General features: G+C 35.5%; 4 protein-coding genes across 5 annotated transcripts; all 4 read left to right on the forward strand.

The window, feature by feature from the left end:
- The first annotated feature begins 1,627 nt into the window (after positions 1–1,627).
- Positions 1,628–6,477, forward strand: LOC111789129 (serine carboxypeptidase-like 27). The gene is made up of 9 exons (XM_023669787.1): positions 1,628–2,599; positions 2,679–2,774; positions 2,888–2,980; positions 3,061–3,146; positions 3,260–3,520; positions 3,647–3,774; positions 3,853–3,948; positions 5,544–5,649; positions 5,987–6,477. The coding sequence occupies exons 1-9, from the start codon at positions 2,239–2,241 to the stop codon at positions 6,128–6,130; spliced, it is 1,371 nt and encodes a 456-aa protein (XP_023525555.1). The 5' UTR covers positions 1,628–2,238; the 3' UTR covers positions 6,131–6,477.
- A 1,536-nt stretch (positions 6,478–8,013) lies between these two features.
- Positions 8,014–10,386, forward strand: LOC111803921 (tetraspanin-6). The gene is made up of 3 exons (XM_023688540.1): positions 8,014–8,613; positions 9,539–9,870; positions 10,134–10,386. Exons 1-3 carry the CDS (start codon positions 8,017–8,019, stop codon positions 10,171–10,173), a joined length of 969 nt encoding a protein of 322 aa, XP_023544308.1. The 5' UTR covers positions 8,014–8,016; the 3' UTR covers positions 10,174–10,386.
- Positions 10,387–14,019: 3,633 nt separating this feature from the next.
- On the forward strand, positions 14,020–19,428 carry LOC111781793 (MLO-like protein 12). Of its 2 annotated transcripts, none has more exons than XM_023662505.1 (15): positions 14,020–14,199; positions 15,710–15,767; positions 15,872–16,104; positions 16,218–16,334; positions 16,405–16,465; positions 17,009–17,097; positions 17,306–17,380; positions 17,466–17,560; positions 17,629–17,678; positions 17,775–17,815; positions 17,902–18,075; positions 18,164–18,199; positions 18,406–18,473; positions 18,562–18,622; positions 18,774–19,428. In XM_023662505.1, exons 1-15 carry the CDS (start codon positions 14,143–14,145, stop codon positions 19,206–19,208), a joined length of 1,650 nt encoding a protein of 549 aa, XP_023518273.1. In that variant the 5' UTR covers positions 14,020–14,142; the 3' UTR covers positions 19,209–19,428. The 2 variants fall into 2 exon arrangements, with proteins under 2 accessions (XP_023518273.1, XP_023518265.1); XM_023662497.1 differs by lacking the exon at positions 14,020–14,199 and adding an exon at positions 15,138–15,395.
- Positions 19,429–20,058: 630 nt separating this feature from the next.
- LOC111789687 (probable ubiquitin-conjugating enzyme E2 C) lies at positions 20,059–22,599 on the forward strand. Its single transcript, XM_023670342.1, has 6 exons — positions 20,059–20,448; positions 20,703–20,730; positions 21,437–21,667; positions 21,848–21,911; positions 21,992–22,057; positions 22,219–22,599. Exons 1-6 carry the CDS (start codon positions 20,324–20,326, stop codon positions 22,272–22,274), a joined length of 570 nt encoding a protein of 189 aa, XP_023526110.1. The 5' UTR covers positions 20,059–20,323; the 3' UTR covers positions 22,275–22,599.
- The last annotated feature ends 7 nt before the right edge of the window (positions 22,600–22,606 follow it).

Raw genomic sequence — 22,606 nt, forward strand, 5'->3', positions numbered from 1 at the left:
TTTTACATTTTATAGAATTAAATAAATATATATTTTTTTAAAATTGTAGAATTCTCCTATGAGTAAAAACAAAGTTGAGGAATAAGTTACGATTAACAAAACCATATATTAATTTGACAAGATAAATAAATAAAAAGTACGTGTCGATCACGCGCCTACTAGCGAGTGACTCTCTCCTTCCACGGGTGACGTAAGAATCTATTACCCGCCGTCTCCGGCGCCCGTCGGTTACGTGCGGCTCGTCTCTTTATAAATATTAAATTAAATTCCTCTACCTTCGCGAAGTTTCCTTTTGACTTTTGATTTTCATATTTGCCCCTTTATTGTTTTAATATTACGCTAGTGCCCCAAGTGCAAAATATATAAATAATTATTTGTGCATTGGGTTAATCAATTTTATTATCTTTATTAAAATTACGTTTTGGTCCTTTTTACTTTCAAATATATAATTTTCCTATTTGTATTTAAAATAGTATTTAAATTTATCTATTAGATTATTAAATGTCTAAATTATTAATTATTAAAAATAAATAAATTAATTAAATATACATATTTAAAAGCTAAAAAACAATTAAAATGAAACAAATCATTAAATATTTCAATTAAAATTATACTTAAATCCATTAGATTATTACTCACTTAAACAACGAGCTAGTGTACACGTTGAGATAAATAATAAGTAAAAAGAGTTAATTTACAACAGTATCACTCACTCACGACAAGTAGATTTGTAACGATATTCCAATTAAGTATGTTGTTTGAGCATGATTGATGAAATTACGAGATATCGTGTTGCAACGTTTTGGAGAAAAAGAGAAAAACCTCGAATGAACTCGTGCGAAATGTGAGTTCGAATGTTATCGATTATGAGTTGGTATCCTTAAAATGGTTCGGGCTTAAAAGAAAACCAACAAGGTTCAAAGGTCCATCAAGTGGGCCTAAGCATTTTGGCCCAAAGGTCCATAGAATACAAACAAACTTATATATATATTTTATTAATCTATCCTTAAATTTACGTAATATTTTTAAATTATAAACACTAATTCTAATTTTTTATAATTGTAAATATTAAATTTATAATTAAATATTTAAAAGTATAGGAATTAAAAGAAAATTAAAAAATGGTTAGATGAACACGACTTTCCACGGTGGTATCATATTGTCCACTTTAAACATAACTCTTTAGTTTTTGCTTTGGACTTTCCAAGAGTTCTCGTACTAATGGAGGAGATAGTATTATTTGATTATAAACTCATGATCATGTCTTAAATGAGAGGATGTGAACTTTCTTCCAACACGTCCCCTCGAACAAAATACGCCTCCCTTATGAGTCTTAATCATGTTTTACTATACCTTCGAGTCTCACAATACCTTCCTACTTTCATTCGAAATTTTAGGATTGTATTGATAGGATGATAGATAAGAGCTTTTCCTACGCTGAAAGTGTTCATCTAAAAGGAAGTAAATGGGAGGAAGTGGATTTGGCAGTAAAAATTGAACCCATCCCGTCCCGTCGTTCGTTTCTGGAGCAGCTTTCAATGGACCACCGCCCACCCACCATTGCTGCAGCAGCAGCAGCAGCTCCAGTACACTGCACACTTCACTGCCGGAAGCATCTGTGAGTCTACTTTTATGTTCCCCACTTTTTCCCCCCTTTGATTCTTACGTTCCTGTCGTTTTTCCCTCTCTTTTTTCATCCATTCTTCTCATTAGTAATTGAGTCAGTTACTGTAAACCCGTGTACTTGAAGATCTCACCGCATGCATCATTCAAAACAATGTTCTTATCAGCATTCACTCGTTTGATTTTTTGGATTCATTTTTCTGGGTGTTTGTTGGAATTGAATATGGTAGTAAATTCATCGGCGTTGAAGCTTTAATTAAGGCAACCCCATGTGCTGCCTCTGTTCTACCAAGTTGCCTGACTGAAGCAAACAAAATTCAATCTAATAAGAGGCGGTTGTTTGATGAACAACCCATTTAAAGACACTGTTCATTACAACAAATCACTTTCAGGCCAATGCCGACCATGATTTACTGAAAAAACGACACGGATTTCAACGAATTTGACTGAACAGTCTATATGTTCGTGTCTTATCTACTCTCTAGGATCAATTATGTGAGGACCCAGAAGCATGAGCTATTCTGGGATCTGAGTTTTTGACTTGTTTTTTCATCATCAATCTCAAGATCCCAATTCTGTAAGCTAAGAAACTTCCATTTTTTGTCATTTGTGACAATGGGTCACTCGTTTTTCTATCTATTTTGCCTTCTTTCTTTCGTGGGAGTCTGCTATGGATCGTATAATGCTGAGCAAGATAGAGATAGAATCACCCAATTACCAGGGCAGCCAAAGAATGTGGATTTTGCTCAGTATTCTGGCTATGTTACTGTAGATAAGCAAGCTGGGAGGGCATTGTTTTATTGGCTGACTGAGACACCAGCTAGCCGTGTACCTGAGTCAAGACCTCTTGTATTGTGGCTGAATGGTGGCCCTGGTTGCTCTTCTGTTGCCTATGGAGCAGCTGAAGAAATTGGACCGTTCCACATTAAGCCAGATGGGAGGACTCTTTACTCGAATCCGTTTGCTTGGAACAATTGTACGTTTGTCGGGTTGTTTAGCTTTCTTAATCTACTTGTATGCAAACAACTAACGTTATCTCATTTCATCCATTGCAGTGGCAAATTTGCTGTTCCTTGAATCCCCAGCTGGTGTTGGCTTTTCATACTCAAATACTACCTCGGATTTGTACACTGCAGGTGACCAGAAAACAGGTAGTTTCTGAATTGACATGGTCTCATTGAATTACAGATTAAGAAACATTTACTTGAACTATGAACAATGAAATGTTAAGATGATTTGGATGTTTTTTTGTTGTAAACTTCAGCTGAAGATTCATATAGATTTTTAGTGAATTGGTTCGAAAGGTTTCCGCAGTACAAGCACAGGGATTTCTACATTACTGGAGAGAGTTATGCAGGTATGGAGTTTCTCTGCGTTCTCTACTTCCAAGAACTAATGTCTATTTGAAACTTGATATCAATCTATCTTCTGGTTCAGGTCATTATGTTCCTCAGCTATCACAATTAATTTATGAAAGAAACAAGGGAATTCAGAACCCGGTCATAAATTTAAAGGGATTTATGGTAACGAATTCGAGTCGACAACATTGTTGTTGATGCCTTGAACTGAGAGATGTTTACTTTAAATCAACTATTGCTCAATGGCTTTACGAATCCGTCTTGCTTCTCCTTTTTAGGTGGGGAATGCTGTTACGGATGACTACCACGATTATGTTGGCACATTTGAGTATTGGTGGACTCACGGACTGATATCTGATTCTACGTATCACCTGCTGCGACGTTCTTGTGATTTTGGATCCTCTCAGCACCCATCAGCAGAATGCAAGAAAGCTCTTACAGTTGCGGAGTTTGAACAAGGAAATATCGATCCGTATAGCATTTACACTCGTCCATGCAATAGTACTGCATCTTTGAGACATAACCTAAGGGGCCATTATGTAAGTACGTTAAATCTTCTCGAAAAACACTACATGCTGTCAGATTTTGCAAGAATCTAGATCTGATTTGGCCTTTTCGACCGTTGCAAGAGTTTTGTTGATATTGATCTTTTACATTAAATTCAGCCATGGATGTCGAGAGCCTATGATCCCTGCACGGAGAGGCATTCCGTAGTGTACTTCAATCACCCTGATGTTCAGAAGGCATTACATGCTAATGTTACTGGGATAACTTACCCATGGAGTACATGCAGGTTAGTGTTATATGGCATATTTAAGGTCGTTCTTTTATTTGGGCGCATGCTTAACGTTTTGAATACTCGAATTTATAGTGATCTTGTGGGAAGCTACTGGGCCGATTCTCCACTTTCTATGCTTCCAATATATCAAGAACTGATTGGTGCTGGTCTCAGAATTTGGGCATTCAGGTAGAACATTTCTTTTCTAGCTCTACCTGATATAGTTGGATATTGCTCTGATGGAGCCTGGTTTTATCTACTAATAAGAGCTCTCTGCAAATTCTATTGATTCTGTGCTGTGCAACCCCCCCTGTTGAAAGGCAACCCTTTCTTTCGTAGGCAGCATGAAGCTCTGCCCCACTATAAGTAGTGAATGCTAGAGTATTTCTGCAGTTTGAATGATGGGAAGTTATCTATCTGTGATCTGTTTGTGAATTTATTTAAACACAGTGTTGGGCTTCGCGAACTGTCAGATCCCACGTCGATTGGAGAGGGTAGCGAAGCAATCCTTAATAAGGGTGTAGAAACCTCTCTCTAACATATGCGTTTTAAAACTATGAAGTTGACGGCGATACGTAACGGGCCAAAGCAAACAGATCTACCAGCAGTGGACTTGGGCTGTTACAAATGGTATCAAAGCCAGACACCAGGCGGTGTGCCAACGAGAACCCTGGGCCCCAGAGAGAGTGGATTGTGAGATCCCACATCGGTTGGAGAAGGGAACAAAACATTCTGTAACGCCCCAGATCCACCGCTAGCAGATATTGTCCTCTTTGGGCTTTCCCTTTCGGGCTGCCCCTCGAGGCTTTAAAACGCGTTTGCTAGGGGAAGGTTTCCACATCCTTATGAATGGTGGTTTGTTCTCCTCCCCAACCAATGCGGAACATCACACATTCCTTATAAGGGTATGGAAACCTGGGAACAAAAACGTTCCTATAAGGGTATGGAAACCTCTCCCTAACAGACGCGCTTTAAACCCGTGAGGCTGACGGCGATACATAACGGGCCCAAAGCAGACAAATCTGCTATCAGTGGACTTGGGCTGTTACAAATGGTATCAGAGCCAGACACCACGCGGTGTGCCAGCGAGGACGCTAGGCCCCCAATGGGGATGGATTATGAGATCTCACATCGGTTGGAGAAAGGAACGAAGTATTCCTTATAACAGTGTGGAAACCTTTCCCTAACAAATGTGTTTTAAAACTGTGAGGCTAACGGCGATTCGCAACGGGCCAAAGTGGGCAACATCTGCTAGCGGTAGACTTGGGTTGCTACATTAACATTAGGAAAAGGACTACAAAACAGCTTTCTGTATAAGTTCCTGTTTGTTGTGAAGCATCTGAAGTAGGCAGCAGCCAAGGCTCTGCCTGATGCAATTGTCAATATTTGTTTAAAGGATGCATTAAAATTAAAATATCAAATAGAAGACAAACCAAAAGTCGAAAAGTTTAGAATAAAGAAGTTCTTGTCTGTCTGATGGTTCATGTAACAGCCCAAGCCTACCGCTAGCAGATATTGTCCTTTTTGGATTTTCCCTTTCGGGCTTCCCCTCAAGGTTTTTAAAATACAGTCTGCTAGAGAGAGGTCTCCACACCCTTATAAAGAATGCTTCATTCTCCTCCCTAGATATGGGATCTCACACTTCACATCCACCAAGTCGAAACTTGCTAAAAGAGCAACGTCGTTAACTGCGAGTTTGTGGAATCCTTTATTTTTTATTCTTCTATTCAAAACATAATTTTCAGGACATTCACTTATTGATTCTGATGAATTTCCCCCTTCAGTGGAGACACCGATTCAGTGGTTCCTGTGACAGCAACACGATACTCTATCGATGCTTTAAAACTCCGAACGTTAAGCAACTGGTACCCTTGGTATGACCATGGAAAGGTTAGTTCTTAAAACAAGAAGCATTTCTAGCTTTATAGACTGAACTTGAAGCATTGCTTGTCCTTGTGAAGATAGTTTTCTAAAACAAAGCTTCATAATTAGTACCACTACCATTGCTTCTCCTTCTTTTCCCCTTTAACTTTAGTGAAAAGAAGATATTATTTTAGGATTTGCAACCTAACCCAATCATGATAACAGCAACCATTATTATCATCTTACTTTATTCTGTGTATTTTACTTAGTTCCTGTCTCTTGGTGGAAAGACTCTTTGCTGTAATGTGTTATTATAATGGTTGGTTCTGCATAAGTCTTACAAGCTAGCTTTATGGGGATATAGGTAGGTGGGTGGTGCCAAATCTACAAAGGGCTGACGTTCGTTACCGTGGCTGGAGCGGGGCATGAGGTTCCGCTTCATCGCCCTCGCCAAGCGTTCATTCTTTTCCGATCGTTCTTGGAGAATAAGCCCCTGCCACGCTCGTGAAGATTGTCGTAATCATATTTACAGCGAAAGAAGAATAGAACAATTTATGTACAGAAGATCTCGAGACGAGACGAGACTGGATTGTGAGAAGCATTCATCTCGAGTGCTATTGTTTTTGCTTTGAATATCACCATTCTTATCTTATTAGTTCTCCGTTCGTCATATTCTGTTATGTTTTATGAAGAAATTTCAACGTGTTGAATAAGGTAACATCATGTAATTTAGTTGTGGGATAACAAAATCTCACTTTTAGAGCTTGATTCTTTGACAGGATTGAATGTCTAGAAATTGTTGATCTGCCATATTAAACACTCAGACACCCGAAATTTCGGTTTCGGTTCTTTTCAGCTGCGTGTTTTGAACCCGAACGTTCTGAAATTGATGGATATGTTTTGTTTGAGCTGCTTCCATAGGAAATAAATGATGAAAGGAAAGGATTTCCTTTTGGCTTGCAGACTCTAATCTATTGGGCTGTTGCAGGGTCGTATGTTTTGTCTAAACACAGTTGTGAGATCTCACATCGATTGGAGAAGGGAACAAAACATTTCTTATAAGGGTGTGGAAACCTCTCTCTACAGATGCATCTTAAAACCGTGAGGATGACGACGATACGTAACGGACTAAAATAGACAATATCTGCAAGCGGTAGACTTGGTGGACTTGAGCGGTTACAATTATAGATGAGATACAATATCTAATCATATAACAACCCACTTCTTGTGAATATCAAGAGTTAGAGAGATTCCCTTATCCAGTTTATTTTTCTCGGCTCTAACGAACTTGTCAATTTTTTTAGGTACAACCCGTTTACATTCTATTTCTCACCCACAAATTTGTTGAAAAGAAAGAAAACAAACACCTTCTCGAGGTAACTCGTTCTCTCATACTTACCTGATTATATTATAAAGCATATTTTAACGTTAGATTCGACAACGATAGTCTTAAATAATGTAATAAACGAGAGTGAAATATCTTTTGACATTATGATAGCAATCGACTTTAGAAAAATGCGTCCACAAATGATAAGATAATCATAAGATAACGAAGAACGGAAGCATCCAAAATAAGGCATCATTACCTTAGCCCTAATTATTGGCATCATCAACAAACAAATGAAGGCAGTGGTTAGTGGAGTGGCAAAGTGAATCACACAAACCCATTGAACCAATGGTTCAAAAAAGATCAAAGAAACGCCAATATTCTATTCCACTCACGAATAAACTAATTCTCGTTTGGATTACGCTTCTTGTAGAAGCCAAACGGCGCCCAATTAAAAAAAGCAAAGAAAATTCAGACCAAATCTTCCACTAAGAAAAAGCACTTTATATTCTTAATTTTTTTCTTTAAAAAGAAAATTAAAAATTCATATTTTGTATGTATATATATCAAAATAAATTCTAAGATATTTTTTTATTTAAACTTTAAAATTTTTTCGATAATTTATTTTTTAAGCGCCAGACCTCATGTGCAACCGAACGTGAACTGCTATACCGAATCCCCCGTTGCACTATTGGAGAGTTCATTGAGGCCCACCGCTTTCTCAATATCAAATGGAAGCTGTCAAGATGAGCCGGCCGGCATATTTTGGACGGTAGAACGGGGAGAGGGGTTGCTTCCAAGTCCAAGCGCTAGGGGTAGAAGCTAAAAAATACTTTCTTATCGTCTTTCACCAATAACGTTTTAAAAAGGCGTTTTTTTATATATAAAGTAGTATCTTCTCTCGGGTCACGAGAAATTTTTATTAATTATCGTTCATATGGTAAAGATAAACACATTAGTGCATAAAAAAAAAAAAAAAAAAAAAAAAAAAAAAAAAAAAAAAAANAATTTAAAGCATTAAAAAGGGTTTCCTTAATGTGTAAGAAGCAAAGTTGAGTCCTTATCACATGCTGAGATATAAAGTGGTTCCTACTGATTCAGACCAACGCCACTTTAAAAACACACAAAGCCAACCAAATTGCACAAAAGCGAACCCCAAAAGCTCCGATATGTATCGATTCAGCAACACGGTGATCGGGTTCTTGAACCTCTTCACGCTCATAGCCTCGATCCCCATCATCGGCGGCGGGCTGTGGATGGCAAGAAGCAGCACGACGTGCGAGAGCTTCTTGCAGACGCCGCTGCTGGTGGTGGGGTTCGTGGTACTGGTGGTGTCTTTGGCGGGGTTCATTGGTGCTTGTTTTAATGTTGCGTGGGCGCTATGGGTTTACTTGGTGGTCATGTTGTTTCTAATTGCCACGCTTATGGGCCTGACGATTTTTGGGTTTGTGGTCACTGGGCCTGGCGGTGGAGTGGAGGCGCCTGGTGGGAGGGTGTATAGAGAGTACCATTTGGAGCAATATTCGGGTTGGTTGAGGAAGAGGGTTAAGGATCCGAGGTATTGGGTTACTATTAGGAGCTGTGTTTTGGGGTCTAAAACTTGTGCTAAGCTTGCTTCTTGGACTCCTCTTGATTATCTTGAAAGAGATATGACCCCGATTCAGGTGATGCTTTTATTTTTTAGCTGTCTGCGTCTGCGTCTGTTGGGGGAAGGTTTTTACATTTTGTAAGGAATGTTTCGTTCTCTTTTCTAACTGATGTGGGATCTCACAATCCACCTATTTGAGGGTCTAGCGTCCTCGCTCGCACACCGCTTAGTGACTGGCTCTGATACCAAATTCAGGCACTGAATGGTTTGCAAGGAGGACACTGGGCCCTCAAGGGGATGAGTTGTGAGATCCCACCTTGGGTTCTTGAGGGGGTGGAGTGTGAGATTCTAAATCGGTTGGAGAGGGGAATGAAATATTTGTTATCAAGTGTTGGAAACCTCTCACAATCTTCTCCCTTGAGGGCACGACATCCTCGCTCACACACTGCTTAGAGTGGCTTTGATACCAAAGTCAAGCACCGAAAGGTGTGCTAGCGAGAATGTTGGGCCATCAAAAGGATGGAGTGTGAGATTCCACATGAAGACGTTGGGCCCACAAAAGAGTGGATTGTGATATCTCATATCGGTTGGAGAAGGGAACGAAATATTTCTTACAAACGTGTGGAAACCTCTCACGAGTACACGCGTTTTTAAATTCACGAAACTAACAACAATACTTATCAAATTAAAGTGGACAGTTTCTGCTAGCCAGGCTTGAGTTATTACACCATAATTCTTAGAGTTAGAGTTAATAGTAAATTTTCGTTGGGTTAGTCGTAAATTTTCGTTGAAATGAATTAAATGGTAAATATAATTTGGATGCAAGATTATATATATATATATATATATATATATATATATATATACATATTTTAATTCATATAATAATAGATAATTCTTAGACTTCGCTAATAACGATGACGGGCTACAATTATAACAAGAAATTGAGATGCATAATTATTATTATTATTATTATTTTAAAAGGAAATTTATGTCGACAGTCAGGTTGTTGCAAGCCGCCAACGGCGTGCAACTACGACATGATGGCGGCGGGTGCGGGGGCGGTGGTGGCTCAGGATCCCGATTGCTACCGGTGGAACAATGCCCCTAACTTGCTGTGCTACGAGTGCGACTCTTGTAAGGCGGGTGTCCTTGAGGACGTTCGAAGGGACTGGCATAAGCTCTCCGTCCTCAACGTCGTCGTTGTCGTCCTCCTCATCGGTGTTTACTCCGTCGGCTGCTGTGCCTTCCGTAACACCAAGAGGGCCGAAACCGACTACCCTTATGGTCACAACCGAATGACCAAAGTTCGACCAAGATGGGACTACTATTGGTACGTTCTCTAAATTGATATTTCTCAAAATAAATTTTAAAAAAATCCTTAAATTTTATACTTTAAATATAATTTTTAATTAATAAAATTACTTATACATATTAAAAAAAAACAAAATAAAAGAGGAATTAGATTCTTTAATAATTATATGGTTTCGATTTGATTGAGAGTAATTAAAAAAAAAGTTAAAAAAAGAATTAGATTCTGTTAATTTATATAATATTTTTATATTAATTATTTAATTATTATTATTATTTTGGCAGGTGGAGATGGTTGCATGACAAGAGAGAACAACTTTATTAAGATAGAAGAAATATTCGTCATTTCTTCACTTTTTACTTACTTTTTTCTTTGTATAAACTCTTTTTTTTTGGCTAGTTTTTCATTTTCCTATATAAAGAACGACTTTTACCTTTCTACCTCGAACATTTGTCGGTTCGTTTAGGTCAGCTCGACTTTACCGATTTTCTCATTTGAGTAGCCTAGTTCAATAATAATCGACGTATATTAGTCCAATTCATCTGCGGTTAGAGGTTCAAATTTTCAAACATTTTTCTTTTACTTATGCATAAGTTACTTTGACCTATGTCAGTTTGATTTTATCGATTTTCCCATTTGATCAGCGTAGCTCGACCATAATCGACATATACTAGTCCAATTCATTTGAGGTTAGAGATTCAAATCTCTCTTATACGAAAAAAAATGTCTAGTTCAATTTTTATAGATTCTTAAATACGAGAGAAAATATTATTTAAAAATATATATTAAATTAAAAAAAAAACTCATAATTTTTTTTAACAAAGTTGAGTTGTAGATTGATTATAAAAAAATTTAATTTGAATTTAGGGTAGGTAACTATTATTTATTAATATCAAATAAAATATTACAATAATAATTTATTAGTTAGCCATAATTTTAATTTATTATTGCCTTTTATTGTTTTAATTTAAAATTAAAATTAAATACTATTTATATAATATATTTTTAATTACTTAGAAATATGACAGTGGTATTTTTGTAATTATCAAATGTCTCATTAATATTCTTATTCGAGGAAAATTCTAGTAAATAAGGATGTGATTCCAATTCTAATGGAAATCGTGAAGGAATAAAGTTTTTATTCTTTTTATTTTCAATACTATTTTTAATTTTTTCTTTTTATAAAAAATAAGTGAATTATTGAGACTCGAAATAAATAGATCACTAAAAAAATAGCTAAATTTAAAAATTGATTTTTGAAAAAGTAAGTTAAAAACAAGGTAGAACTACGAGCACGGAATTAAATCAAAAAAAAGAAAGAAAAAGAAAAGGTCGATGTTCATAACCGTGAAATTGAGGTAGAACAAACAAAAATTGACAGCTACGACTTTTCTTTCTGAACAAGAAAGTCATTTACAAGATCGATCGAGTTAGAATCAAGATGCATATACTTCTGAATCAGCTAATTTCTTTTCTTTCGTTTCGCGGAAGCTTGCCGGTAGGTCATGTTGTGCCGAAGAATTTATAATAAATTTAAAATTAATAGAGATAAATTGATATTATTAATAATAATAAAAAGAAAACAACACCAACCAATAAAAGGAGCCGATAACAATTCTCTATATTTCTTTTTTTAAATACACTATTAAAAAAAAAAAGAATTATTGGGCCTGTGATTTGAGGAAAGGCAATTATCAGGGCCCATAGTTTTTCACAAAATGGGCTCAGTCAAAGCCCAATCCAAATGCTTCACCTCCTTGTGGGGCCCACTTCAGGTATATTTTATGGGATATTTTAGCGAAAGGTATTATTATTATTATTATTATAAGTGTTAAATAAATAAGTTTTATTTAGATTTAAAAAAAAGTGTTAAATAAATTTTATCTAATTATATATCAATATATTTGAATGCACATATTTTTAGGTTAAAATAAATAATGCATTTAAGCTTATTAGCATTTAATTCGAGTATCAAACATGATCATGGCCCTACCCTCCAATTGCATTGCCTCTTTGCCCTTGCAAGTTGGCATTACAAAGAGGGGGTTGGGATGCAATCAATTCCAACTCATTACAAAGAACAACAAATTTGGACCACATTAAAGCCACGTACACCTAGCTAGCTACTCCGGTCTCGATTCAAATATACTGTCGGGTCAAGTTCAAGGTTACTATGAGATATTTCTGTTCGATGCATATAAGATATTTTACGAGTTCTACTACGTGTGTATGATTGAATTGAATTAATTAATAACGTTTCTTTCATATCCTTTCGTTGAAAACTCGTCGTGAATTAATTCGATGTTGTTGTTCGGTCACTTTTGTTTTTTAGCAATGTATATTCTATCCATATATTATGAATTGTAGTTCGAATATTTATCCTAAAATTAAATCATATTTTTATTTATTTTTAACTTTTCAACTTTAAAAAATAAAAATAAAAATAAATAATGATGTCCAAATTTCATATTTCATCACAAAAATGGGAAATAAGATATATATATAAAATATAATATTTATGCAAATATTTTTTTAGAACTAACTTTAATAATTATTAAAAAATGGGATAATTAAATTTTAATAAGGACTAAAATGAAAAATAAAAATAAAAATGGTTTTTTAATTTATTTTGAGAATTAAAAAAAAAGAATTGTGTTTTCCTTTTCTTATGACTATTAATTTCAAACTAGGACAAAGAATGAAGGGAAAAATAAATTTAATTTGGATATATGAAAATAAATAAATAAATAAATAAATATATATATATATAATAAAAAAGACTATTTCTTAATGATATTTATTTGTGTTGCAAGTTGCAATGGTCTAATTTATTAGGGGATGTGACTATTGCGTGTCGAAAGCTCCCTCTGTTATCCCTTGGATTGGTTTCTAAGGTTGGGATAATGTTTCTTGTAATTTCTTTTTACTTTTTTATTATAAAAAATAAAGAATATATATATATATATGGTTGGTTTCAAATTTATTAAAAATACGAGTAAATATTACAAACTCGAATATAAAAATTTATTCATTTCCTTTTAATTTGAATATAATTTAAAAATATTGGATTAAATTACAAATTTAATTTCCTTATAAAAGTATATAATAAATATACCGTTGAATTTAAAAATATTAAATAATTAGTTAAAGGGTTGATTTTATGTTTAATAAGTTTATGACATATTAAACATTTTTTAAATAATTCTAACAAATAACACGTGTATAAAAAATGGGAAATAAAAATTAAAAAATATGAGAGATAAAAGTGTTATTAAAAAAAAAATATATATATTTGAAATATAATAATTTAATGAGGAGTGAGAAAGGGAAAGGAGTATAATAATAATTTATTTGTATGATTTAGTAGATCTTGATTTTTAATAATATATAATTTTAAATTAATTGACTTATATATGTATGTCAAATCAATTAATTTAAATTTAAAATTAAATTAAATTGTTGACATCAACTTAGACCTACTAATTTCAATTTTAAAATATCTAATGTTTTATTTTTTGAACAAGAATTAATTTATACATTTAGGTTGTAAATTAAAAATTGTATAAATTTAAACCTTAAATTCTTATAAATGAACTAATTTAGATTTTTATTTTAATTTTGTGACTATTTAATGTATTTAAAACTTATTTAAATGTAAAAATTAATATAGAGTAAAAAAAAAAATATTAATTTTTGAAATTTAAATTAGAATAATAGTTTATGAATACATTTAATCCTTAATGCATTTGAAGAAACTCCATAAGAATTTTACCACATTTTTCATTTCATTGGAAACTAAATTTGTATGAATCTGTAAAATCCATGAAAGCATGTGAAGAACATTGAAGTTCAGAGTTATGCATTGATTTTCTTCAGCCTCAAGGAATGATTCATAGAGGCGATTCATCAACAAAAAAGTTTACATCCTAGCAGATCGTTTAATTTCAGGACTCGAAGAGGATTCGCTGAAAAGAATTAGTTCAGAGAATTTGAAGCAAGAAAAGAAAATTATTCCGAGCATTTTCTCTTGCAATCTACGGTCAATTTTGGGGAGCTCCCTGGCCCTCAAGTATTCTACATCGAAGTCTAACAGCGACAAGTTCCCGAAAATCGACGGCCAAAAAAGACTCCAGAAAATGGGGCTGTTTCGTTATTTTCCCCTAATTTGTTTGCGAGTTTCGGATTCAGAGCAAGACGCCGATATGGATGCGATTGTGCCGCGCGTGAAATTGTCCTGTTTCATCCACTGGGCGAGGGATTCAACGAGCATTGAAGTAGTGGAGGGCCCTTCTGATGTCGAGTGGAGAAAGACTCGTCAACTTTGACGCCTCAAATTTTGCTGCTCGGCTGGTAAGGTCAATAAATTTTGCTGAACTGTTCGGATATATTTGATAAGTTCAAAGTAGCTGTTTGCAGGATAATTATACAGAACTTGGAGGTCTTAATACGGAATGATAGTCAATGCAGTAATTAATTTCATGATTGATTGATTGACTGATCAGCTTATTGAAGTTGGCTTACGTGCTGTAATTTCCTGATTTGGGGTTGATTATTGTTTTGCTTTGTTCAAGTTTAATACCTTTTCATCAGCTTCTTGAGGAGAATGTTCTGTTGCCTCTTTGTTTTGTATCAATTTATTCATCCTAACTATTAGTCACATGTTTGAATGTAGTTTATTTATCTTTTTCTGATTTTGCCTTATAGTTTCTTAAAATAATGAAGCCTATGCATCTTCCAAATCGATGTTACTAGTAATGATTTCAAATGGGTCAACTTGAGATAGCTCGATGGTTTTGAAAATTATGTTTGTACATGGATTTTCGACTTTTCTATAGAAACATTTAAGTTCATAGCCAAATCCTTAAAATAAAAAACTACTTTCTTTTAGTTTTTAAAACTTAGCTTGAATTTTGTGAAGAAATTTGAGTAGAAATAGCGCAAGAAAAAAATCGAATCATTATCACAAACACTAACGTTAACCATAATTTTCAAGTTTGCCGAACCCTTTGCTCTGACTTAGAAACAAATTAAAAAGCATGTAGATACGAAAATCAACTTATGATTTGAAAATGGAAGACATAATTTATATTTAATTTTCAAAAAGTAAAGCCTCAAGTCTAGCTCAATATAACAAGGGTCCTTTTCTCTCCCATCCTTTGACAAACCCTTCTAGGAAAGGGTCAAAAGGATGATGTGAGTCATCATTCACTTTCCTCGCTCATTGGTCGAAGACTTTCCCATGCTTAATTTTAAGTCTTTAACTAACTTCCTCTCCACATGCATAAGAAAATATAAATGCACTACGAAGACAGTGGAGCCTTGCATCTACTTGCCTCATCCTTCTCCTCCTAGAATTTCATTTCTTCGCTGTAAGCTTGAGAGCTTTGTTTCTGTTAGTAAGGAGATAAGTTCCATTATCAATGGCTGAGTGTGGAACAGAGCAGCGTACTTTGGAAGATACTTCAACTTGGGCTGTTGCGGTTGTTTGTTTTTTCTTGGTTGTTATTTCAATCTTCATTGAACATGTCATTCACCTCACTGGAAAGGTAAGCGTTCCGAGATGCCCCATACTGTTAAATCTTATTTGAGTTCGGGATCCGAATCTCTGACTTCTGGGTCGAGAGTATATGTTATAACCAGTTGAGCAATACTCATTTTGGCCTTGAACTTTTAAATCTGGGCTTAAGGATCATGTTTTTTTCAAGTACAGAAATTCAGTAGAATGTTGATTTTGGCTTGATGCTAGAATTTTATTGTGCATTATCAATATTTGGTACTGCAAAAATTTTATCTTTTCCTGAAGTTGTGCTTCTGTGTAGCTTGATTAATCTAGTATTTTATGTCAATTAACTCTGTGTAGTGGCTGGAGAAAAAGCACAAGCCAGCTCTTGTTGAAGCTCTAGAAAAGGTTAAAGCAGGTATTAGACGCATCTAGCCACCACAATCTTTTGGGAATGTTTTTTTTTTTTCTTGTGTCAAAGGCTGAGCTGACTATTTCTATCTTGTCGGTGGTCTCTTGAAGAGCTTATGCTGTTGGGATTTATATCCCTACTTCTGACGATAGGCCAAGATGCTGTCACTCAAATTTGCGTTTCAAAGGAGCTTGCGGCAACTTGGCTTCCCTGTGCAGCAAGAGTTAAGGAAGGAGTAAAGGTTACCAAGAACAGTCGTCTTAAACTCCTTGAATTTTTAGATCCTGACTATGGTTCAAGGCGTATTTTAGCTTCAAAAGGAGATGATGCATGTGCCAAGAAGGTGAAACAATCTCTTTAATTATGGAGTAGCAAAAATGTAATTGCCATTAAGTAGAAATTGCTTTAGCTTATATTCCCAAGTGATTTGAAGCTATCTGCTGAAATTTTTTGCAGGGCCAACTCGCTTTTGTGTCGGCATATGGAATTCACCAGCTCCATATTTTCATCTTTGTATTGGCTGCCTTCCATATTCTGTACTGCATCACCATTTTGGCTTTGGGCAGAACAAAGGTAGTCTTTAACCCTTTCCACGCCTCTCTCTTTTCCCTCGATCTATCTCATGAATTCCTTTTAATTGTAGATGAGCAAATGGAAGGCCTGGGAGGACGAGACAAAGACCATTGAATACCAGTACTATAATGGTACAGTATCGCTCAAAATCCATATAAATGGCTAGATTTTACCGTGCTTTAGGCACTCATAAGGTTACAAATATCATAGCTGTTAAAGTCATATTTGGGAGTGATTTTGAAATGGCTAACACTATAAAAAAAAAAATAAAAAAAAAAAGCTCAAATGCTTTTAATTTTTAGTTTTGATTATATGAAAATCACGTTTAAGAATGTAAAACCAAATATTAAAGTGATCATATGAAGATTACCTTTAATAAACTAACTTATAGACAAATCATTTTTTACTCGAATCACTGTTCCTAGAACGAACCACTCACATACCTCCCTTAAGTGAGCTTTTTTGGATGACTAATTGATAGCATCTCATACAAGTTGCCAATGGTTTTTCAACAGCTTGGGACGAAGTCCTTTTTTGATTGTTAATATTTTGATCCATTTTCAAGGATACATCATATCATTTTTTTCATGCTGTTATCATCTCTAATTGCAGATGTATTCATTAGAAATCCTAGGCAATTCATAACTTATGAATTGATAACTTCTGTCTTGCAGATCCAGCAAGATTTAGATTTGCGAGAGATACCACGTTTGGACGCCGACACTTGAGCTTTTGGAGTCGTACACCAATTTCCCTCTGGATTGTGAGTGTTGTTTATCACAAAATTAAATCAAGAAATTTTCTCATGAATATGAACTTGACAACCACTCAAATTATTCGCATCTGTGTCCAATCATATAGTTTGAACTCCCCACTATTCTTTATGCTTTTATGGTATTAAATACATGTTGAAATTTGCAGCAACAGTGACAATATACATGATGTTCATTACCCCATGTTCTGTTGCGTAGGTTTGTTTCTTCAGACAATTCTTTAGATCAGTTACCAAGGTTGATTACATGACACTGAGACATGGATTCATCGTTGTAAGCAAGATATATCATACTGATATTGCATCGACTTAATAAAGATTCTGCAAGTCCATACTTCTTAACTTGAGCCATTTTTCAGGCACATTTGCCACCTGGAAGTGAAGTAAAATTTGATTTTCACAAATACATTAGCAGATCTCTCGAAGATGACTTCAAAGTTGTCGTGGGGATTAGGTTTGTTTCTTAGTTATATAAATAAATTTGACTCACTATAAATTTTTTGACCAACTTCTAATCTGCAGTCCAGCGATGTGGATATTTGCTGTTTTCTTAATCCTAACCAACACAAATGGTAAGCTTACAATCACTGCCTTTCAGAGAAACGTACTTGTCATGGCTTTAGTTCCTTTCAATCTCGTACTTATTCAGGAACGGTATTCCATTTCAGGGTGGTATTCGTATCTATGGATGCCTTTCATCTCCTTAATTGTAAGCATTTTGCCACATCGTTTATTTTTAAGCATTAGTTTCGTTTCATTGTTCGTTCAACTTTTTCCTCGTGTATATAATGCCAGATAATTCTATTGGTCGGAACGAAGCTACAAGTTATCATAACCGAGATGGGACTGACAATTCAAGAAAGGGGCCATGTTGTGAAGGGTGTTCCCACCGTTCAGCCCCGGGATGACCTCTTTTGGTTCGGACGCCCGCAACTTATTCTCTTCCTGATTCACTTCGTTCTCTTTACGGTACTTTTTTCAAAAAGTTCGACTCGTGTTTCTACTAATAATTTGTTTTCCTCCCTGAGAAAATGACATTCACTCTGTGTGCTTGCAGAATGCTTTTCAGCTTGCCTTCTTTGCTTGGACCTCAGTAAGCAATTCTCTCACGGTCATTTTTCAAGCCACTGTCAGTAGATATTGTCCTCTTTGAACTTTCTCTGACGCGTTTTAAAATCCTGAGACTGACAGCGATACGTAACGAGCCAAAACGGATAATATCTACTAGCAGTGAGCTTGAGCGGTTACATTGAACCATATGCAGCAAACTTCCTCTAATACTGTGTTTAATTCTCTCAGTACGCATTTAAGTGGAGAGCTTGCTTCCATCAGCGAATTGAAGATATTGTCATCAGGCTCTTAATGGGGTAAGTTCATAAGATGATCTGTAAACGAACCCGAGTTTCATCCTGTCTATGATCCGCTAACTGAAACTGAAATCGATAAATTTTCCAGGATTATCATTCATGTTCTATGCAGTTATGGGACACTCCCACTCTATGCTTTGGTGACTCAGGTAATCATCAAGCAAAAGTTACTTCTATTTACTTTGAACCCTTTGTAAGATCATTTATGCTATGAACTGTTTTCTTGTGTAAATCTGAAACTCAAAATAGTTCCAATAGAGAATAGAATAGCCATTTACCTTGTATGCACTCTTGATCCAGATGGGCACTAACATGAGACCAACCATTTTCAACGACCGAGTGGCGTCGGCGTTGAAGAACTGGCACCACAATGCCAAGAAGAACACGAAGCACCCGCACAACCCAGATAGTACCTCGCCTTTCTCAAGCAGGCCGACTACTCCAACACACGGCATGTCTCCCATTCACCTTCTGCACAAACAGCAGCACAGCAGCACATCTCCCAGGCTATCCGATGGCGAACCAGATCGTTGGGACATTGAAGAGATGCCTCCTTCTTCACACCATAGTAGTAGAGCCCATGATCATCAAGAACTCGAACATTCTGTGATGAATAGAGAACAGGAGATGACAGTTCAACAGCTGAGTTCATCGGAGACCGGTTCCACAACACGTCCTGTTCGTGCTCAACACGAAATCACCAAAAGCCCCTCAGACTTCTCATTTGCCAAATGATTCAGCCGATCGTCCCACCAGAAGTTCTTGCACGTTCTTGGCGTACAGAGCAGCAAATACTACATCTGTATAATCTTTATACACTTAAGGACAGGACAGTATTATAACTACTGCATAGCAACTAGCTTCTTTTATTGTGCTTCATGTTGGTATAAAATAACCAACTGCTTTTCCCAATTTTTCTGAGAATTAATTGACAACAAAGCCATTCTTTCCCCTATTATCGAACACGATTGTGTAACACAAACGAGGTATAAAAATTTGAACTTCCGACTTAAAAAAAGAAATACATACCAATTATCACTAACTTAGCGATGCTCACTTTTGGTATCGTTACATTATGTTAGCGACAAAAGTCATCGAGTTTGATTATTCGACTTTACTATTTAAATATTTATATTGATCAATCTGAACATAACTTAATTAGTATAGACGTATATTATACGCAAATGTGAGTTCTATATGAATTAAAAATCGTGAATTATAGCTAATTTGACTTACTTATTTAAAATAAAATTAAACATTATATATGAGAATTAAAAATTTTAATTCTCTGAAGAAATGCTTAATCATTTGAGTTTAATTCTCTAAAGACACCAATAATTAATAAAATCTTCTAAAATTAGTTTAGGTTGATTTTATTAATAATTTTAAAAATCTCTATATATGTTTATTTTTATTTTATAATTCTTAAAATTTAAGTTTTTTTAATGTGATTTTTCTATAAAATAAAAAGAGTCACAAATTTTAAATAAAATAAATATTTTAATTTTATTAAAAAAAAAAAAAAAAAAACTTTAACTAAATAATTAGTTAGTTCCATAATTTAATAATAATGGGTTGAATGAGATCTAACAAATGTCTCAACCAATCGACAATAACATCCCTACGGCCCACGTCTCCATCGACTTCTCCACGAACTGAAGAATTTTCTCGAGAAAACAGAGAAAGAAAGTGAAGTATCAGTGGTTTTTACTCGATTTCCTTGTCGAATTGGAATTTTTCTTGCTGTTTCTGGTGGATTTCGAGTCTAAGACGGTGGTGTTGTGCATTGGTTCGTTGTTGGATCTAATTGGAGAGGTTTTTTTTTTTTTCTGTTATTGATCGTTGTGGAAATGGAGGTGAGACCCAATCCGACTTCCGACAACTCGTCAATCACACAGCATCATCTAACCAGTTCTCCATTGAAGCAGCCTGCGGCGTCTTCTAATCCTATCGATTCCAACGCTGTTTCGCAGAGGTGAAACTTCTTGTTGATCATTCTTTTGGTTTATTGATTGTTTCGTTTACGCGATTATGGAGAATGTAAAGAGTGGACAAGAAAGGAAAGAAAATGATGGCAAGAGTTGAGGAATGTACGATTTGATGTTACTTTCTTGTGTTTAATACGCTATTGGCTGTTCTGTAATGGCTTCTGATTCAAGCTCTCTACGAATTCTTATTAATCGCGATTGTAGTTATGGAATTTTGACATCTTCCTCTATTTGGCTGCAGGCTGCAAAAGGAATTGATGTCACTGATGGTACGTTTCATTTTGGTTTTACATTTCTCGTGGTGTTTCGTTGATTCTTGAATTTTAGGTATTATATGATCATCTTGGGTCGGTATTCATGGCATTTAGTTGGTTGAAACATTCAGAATAAGCAATTTTAGGGTTTCTCCCTGCTGAGTTTGGTGATCGTTTTTCATTTGGAAAATATGTAATTTACTGCTCTTCCCCTTTTGTTGCAGCACCATTGCCACATTCATACTCCTTGATCTTCTTGTAGAATAAGTTTAGCTTGTCCCGACGTCAGTTCTTTGAACTTTAACATTCTGTTTTGCGGCTTCTATGCTACTTGATATCATGTATGCACGATCATTAGTCAAATAATGGCGTCTTGGATTTCAACTTTACATTTCTCTGTAATGCTGCATCATGCTGAATGTTTGGTTCTATTAAATCTTGTTATGCCATAGTAATGTTTGTTACATTTACATCTTGGAATTCAAAACAATGAAATGGTTGGAAAGAGTTAGAAACTAGGGTTGTTGTCTTCTAAGAAGTTCATTCCTGGTTGTTGAATGAGGTTTTGCTGCCAAATGGATGGCACTTTGGGACACATGCGGATAGCTGCCCTATCGAAAGGGCTAAAAGTCAGCCAAAAGAGCTCAAACNTTGGTACAATTTCTTGCCTTCTGGATAGTTCATTAACCATATTTGTTTGGTGGTGCTCTATCTACTATAGATGAGTGGAGGTGATCTTGGTGTATCAGCTTTTCCGGAAGGTGAGGGCATTTTCACATGGAGAGGCACGATTGAGGGTGGGAAAGGAACTGCATATGAGGGTTTGTCTTACAAACTCTCTTTACATTTTCCCATGGACTATCCTTTCAAGCCACCCCTTGTTAAGTTCGAGACGTTGTGCTTCCATCCAAATGTCGATCAATATGGCAACATATGCCTCGACATTCTCCAGGTATCGGTTAAATATGCAGCGGCGTTTTTGCTTCTATGTTGAATGATTATTGCATATAGGAAGGGGGAACTACCCGTAATCTGAATCTAGGAAATCTTTTTGACGTTTTCCTTTTTTGTTCATTATTTAGTTGGATTTCCAAATCTCCTGATATCTGATGTAACTTCCTTTTTTCGATAGGACAAGTGGTCTTCGGCATACGATTGTAGAACCATTCTTTTGTCTATTCAAAGCCTATTAGGAGGTTTGTTCGTTTCTTCCTGCAAATTTGACAATCTTCTAATCTTGATCCTCTCACCCTTATGAAGTTGTGTTTACTTGCAGAGCCCAACCCAGAGAGTCCTCTCAACAGCTATGCTGCTACTCTGTGGAATGACAATAACAAGGAAGGTTAGACTCAAGCCCCTATCTCCCAAAAACTCTTATTTTGTCTGATTACTTCTAAAAATATAAGCTTTAACTTCTTCCTTTGATTCTCTTTTCATGATAAACATGGAGTAAGAATGGCATATATCTAAGCCGTTTACCAATTTTCTTGTTCTCTTCTCTAGATTACAGAAAGATGGTGTACAAACAGTATTTTTCTGGTGCAGCCTTAGACGGCTGATTTCAAAAAGCCCGAGTAGAGAACAAAAGATTGACACCATATCGTCTGTTGCCATACAATTACTGTAAAGCTCCGAGATAAAAAAAAGGTCTCAGACTTCATAACATAGAGAGAAAAATAGAGATTATAGATAGTGACATGAACTCTGCTGTATTGGGAGAATGAATTTCACGTAGAGCTAATTCCACTCTTCTGTAATTAATTGCTAGGTAATAGTAATATTTTACAAAATATGAAGCATACTCTTGTGCTATTTGATACTATAAGCCATATTCTCTTCAACTCGAAACGGTGATGGATCGAGAACTTTATGTTATCTGATTTTCCTAAAA

Source organism: Cucurbita pepo, chromosome LG01 (genome assembly GCF_002806865.2).
Source record: "Cucurbita pepo subsp. pepo cultivar mu-cu-16 chromosome LG01, ASM280686v2, whole genome shotgun sequence".
Classification (NCBI taxonomy): domain Eukaryota; kingdom Viridiplantae; phylum Streptophyta; class Magnoliopsida; order Cucurbitales; family Cucurbitaceae; genus Cucurbita; species Cucurbita pepo.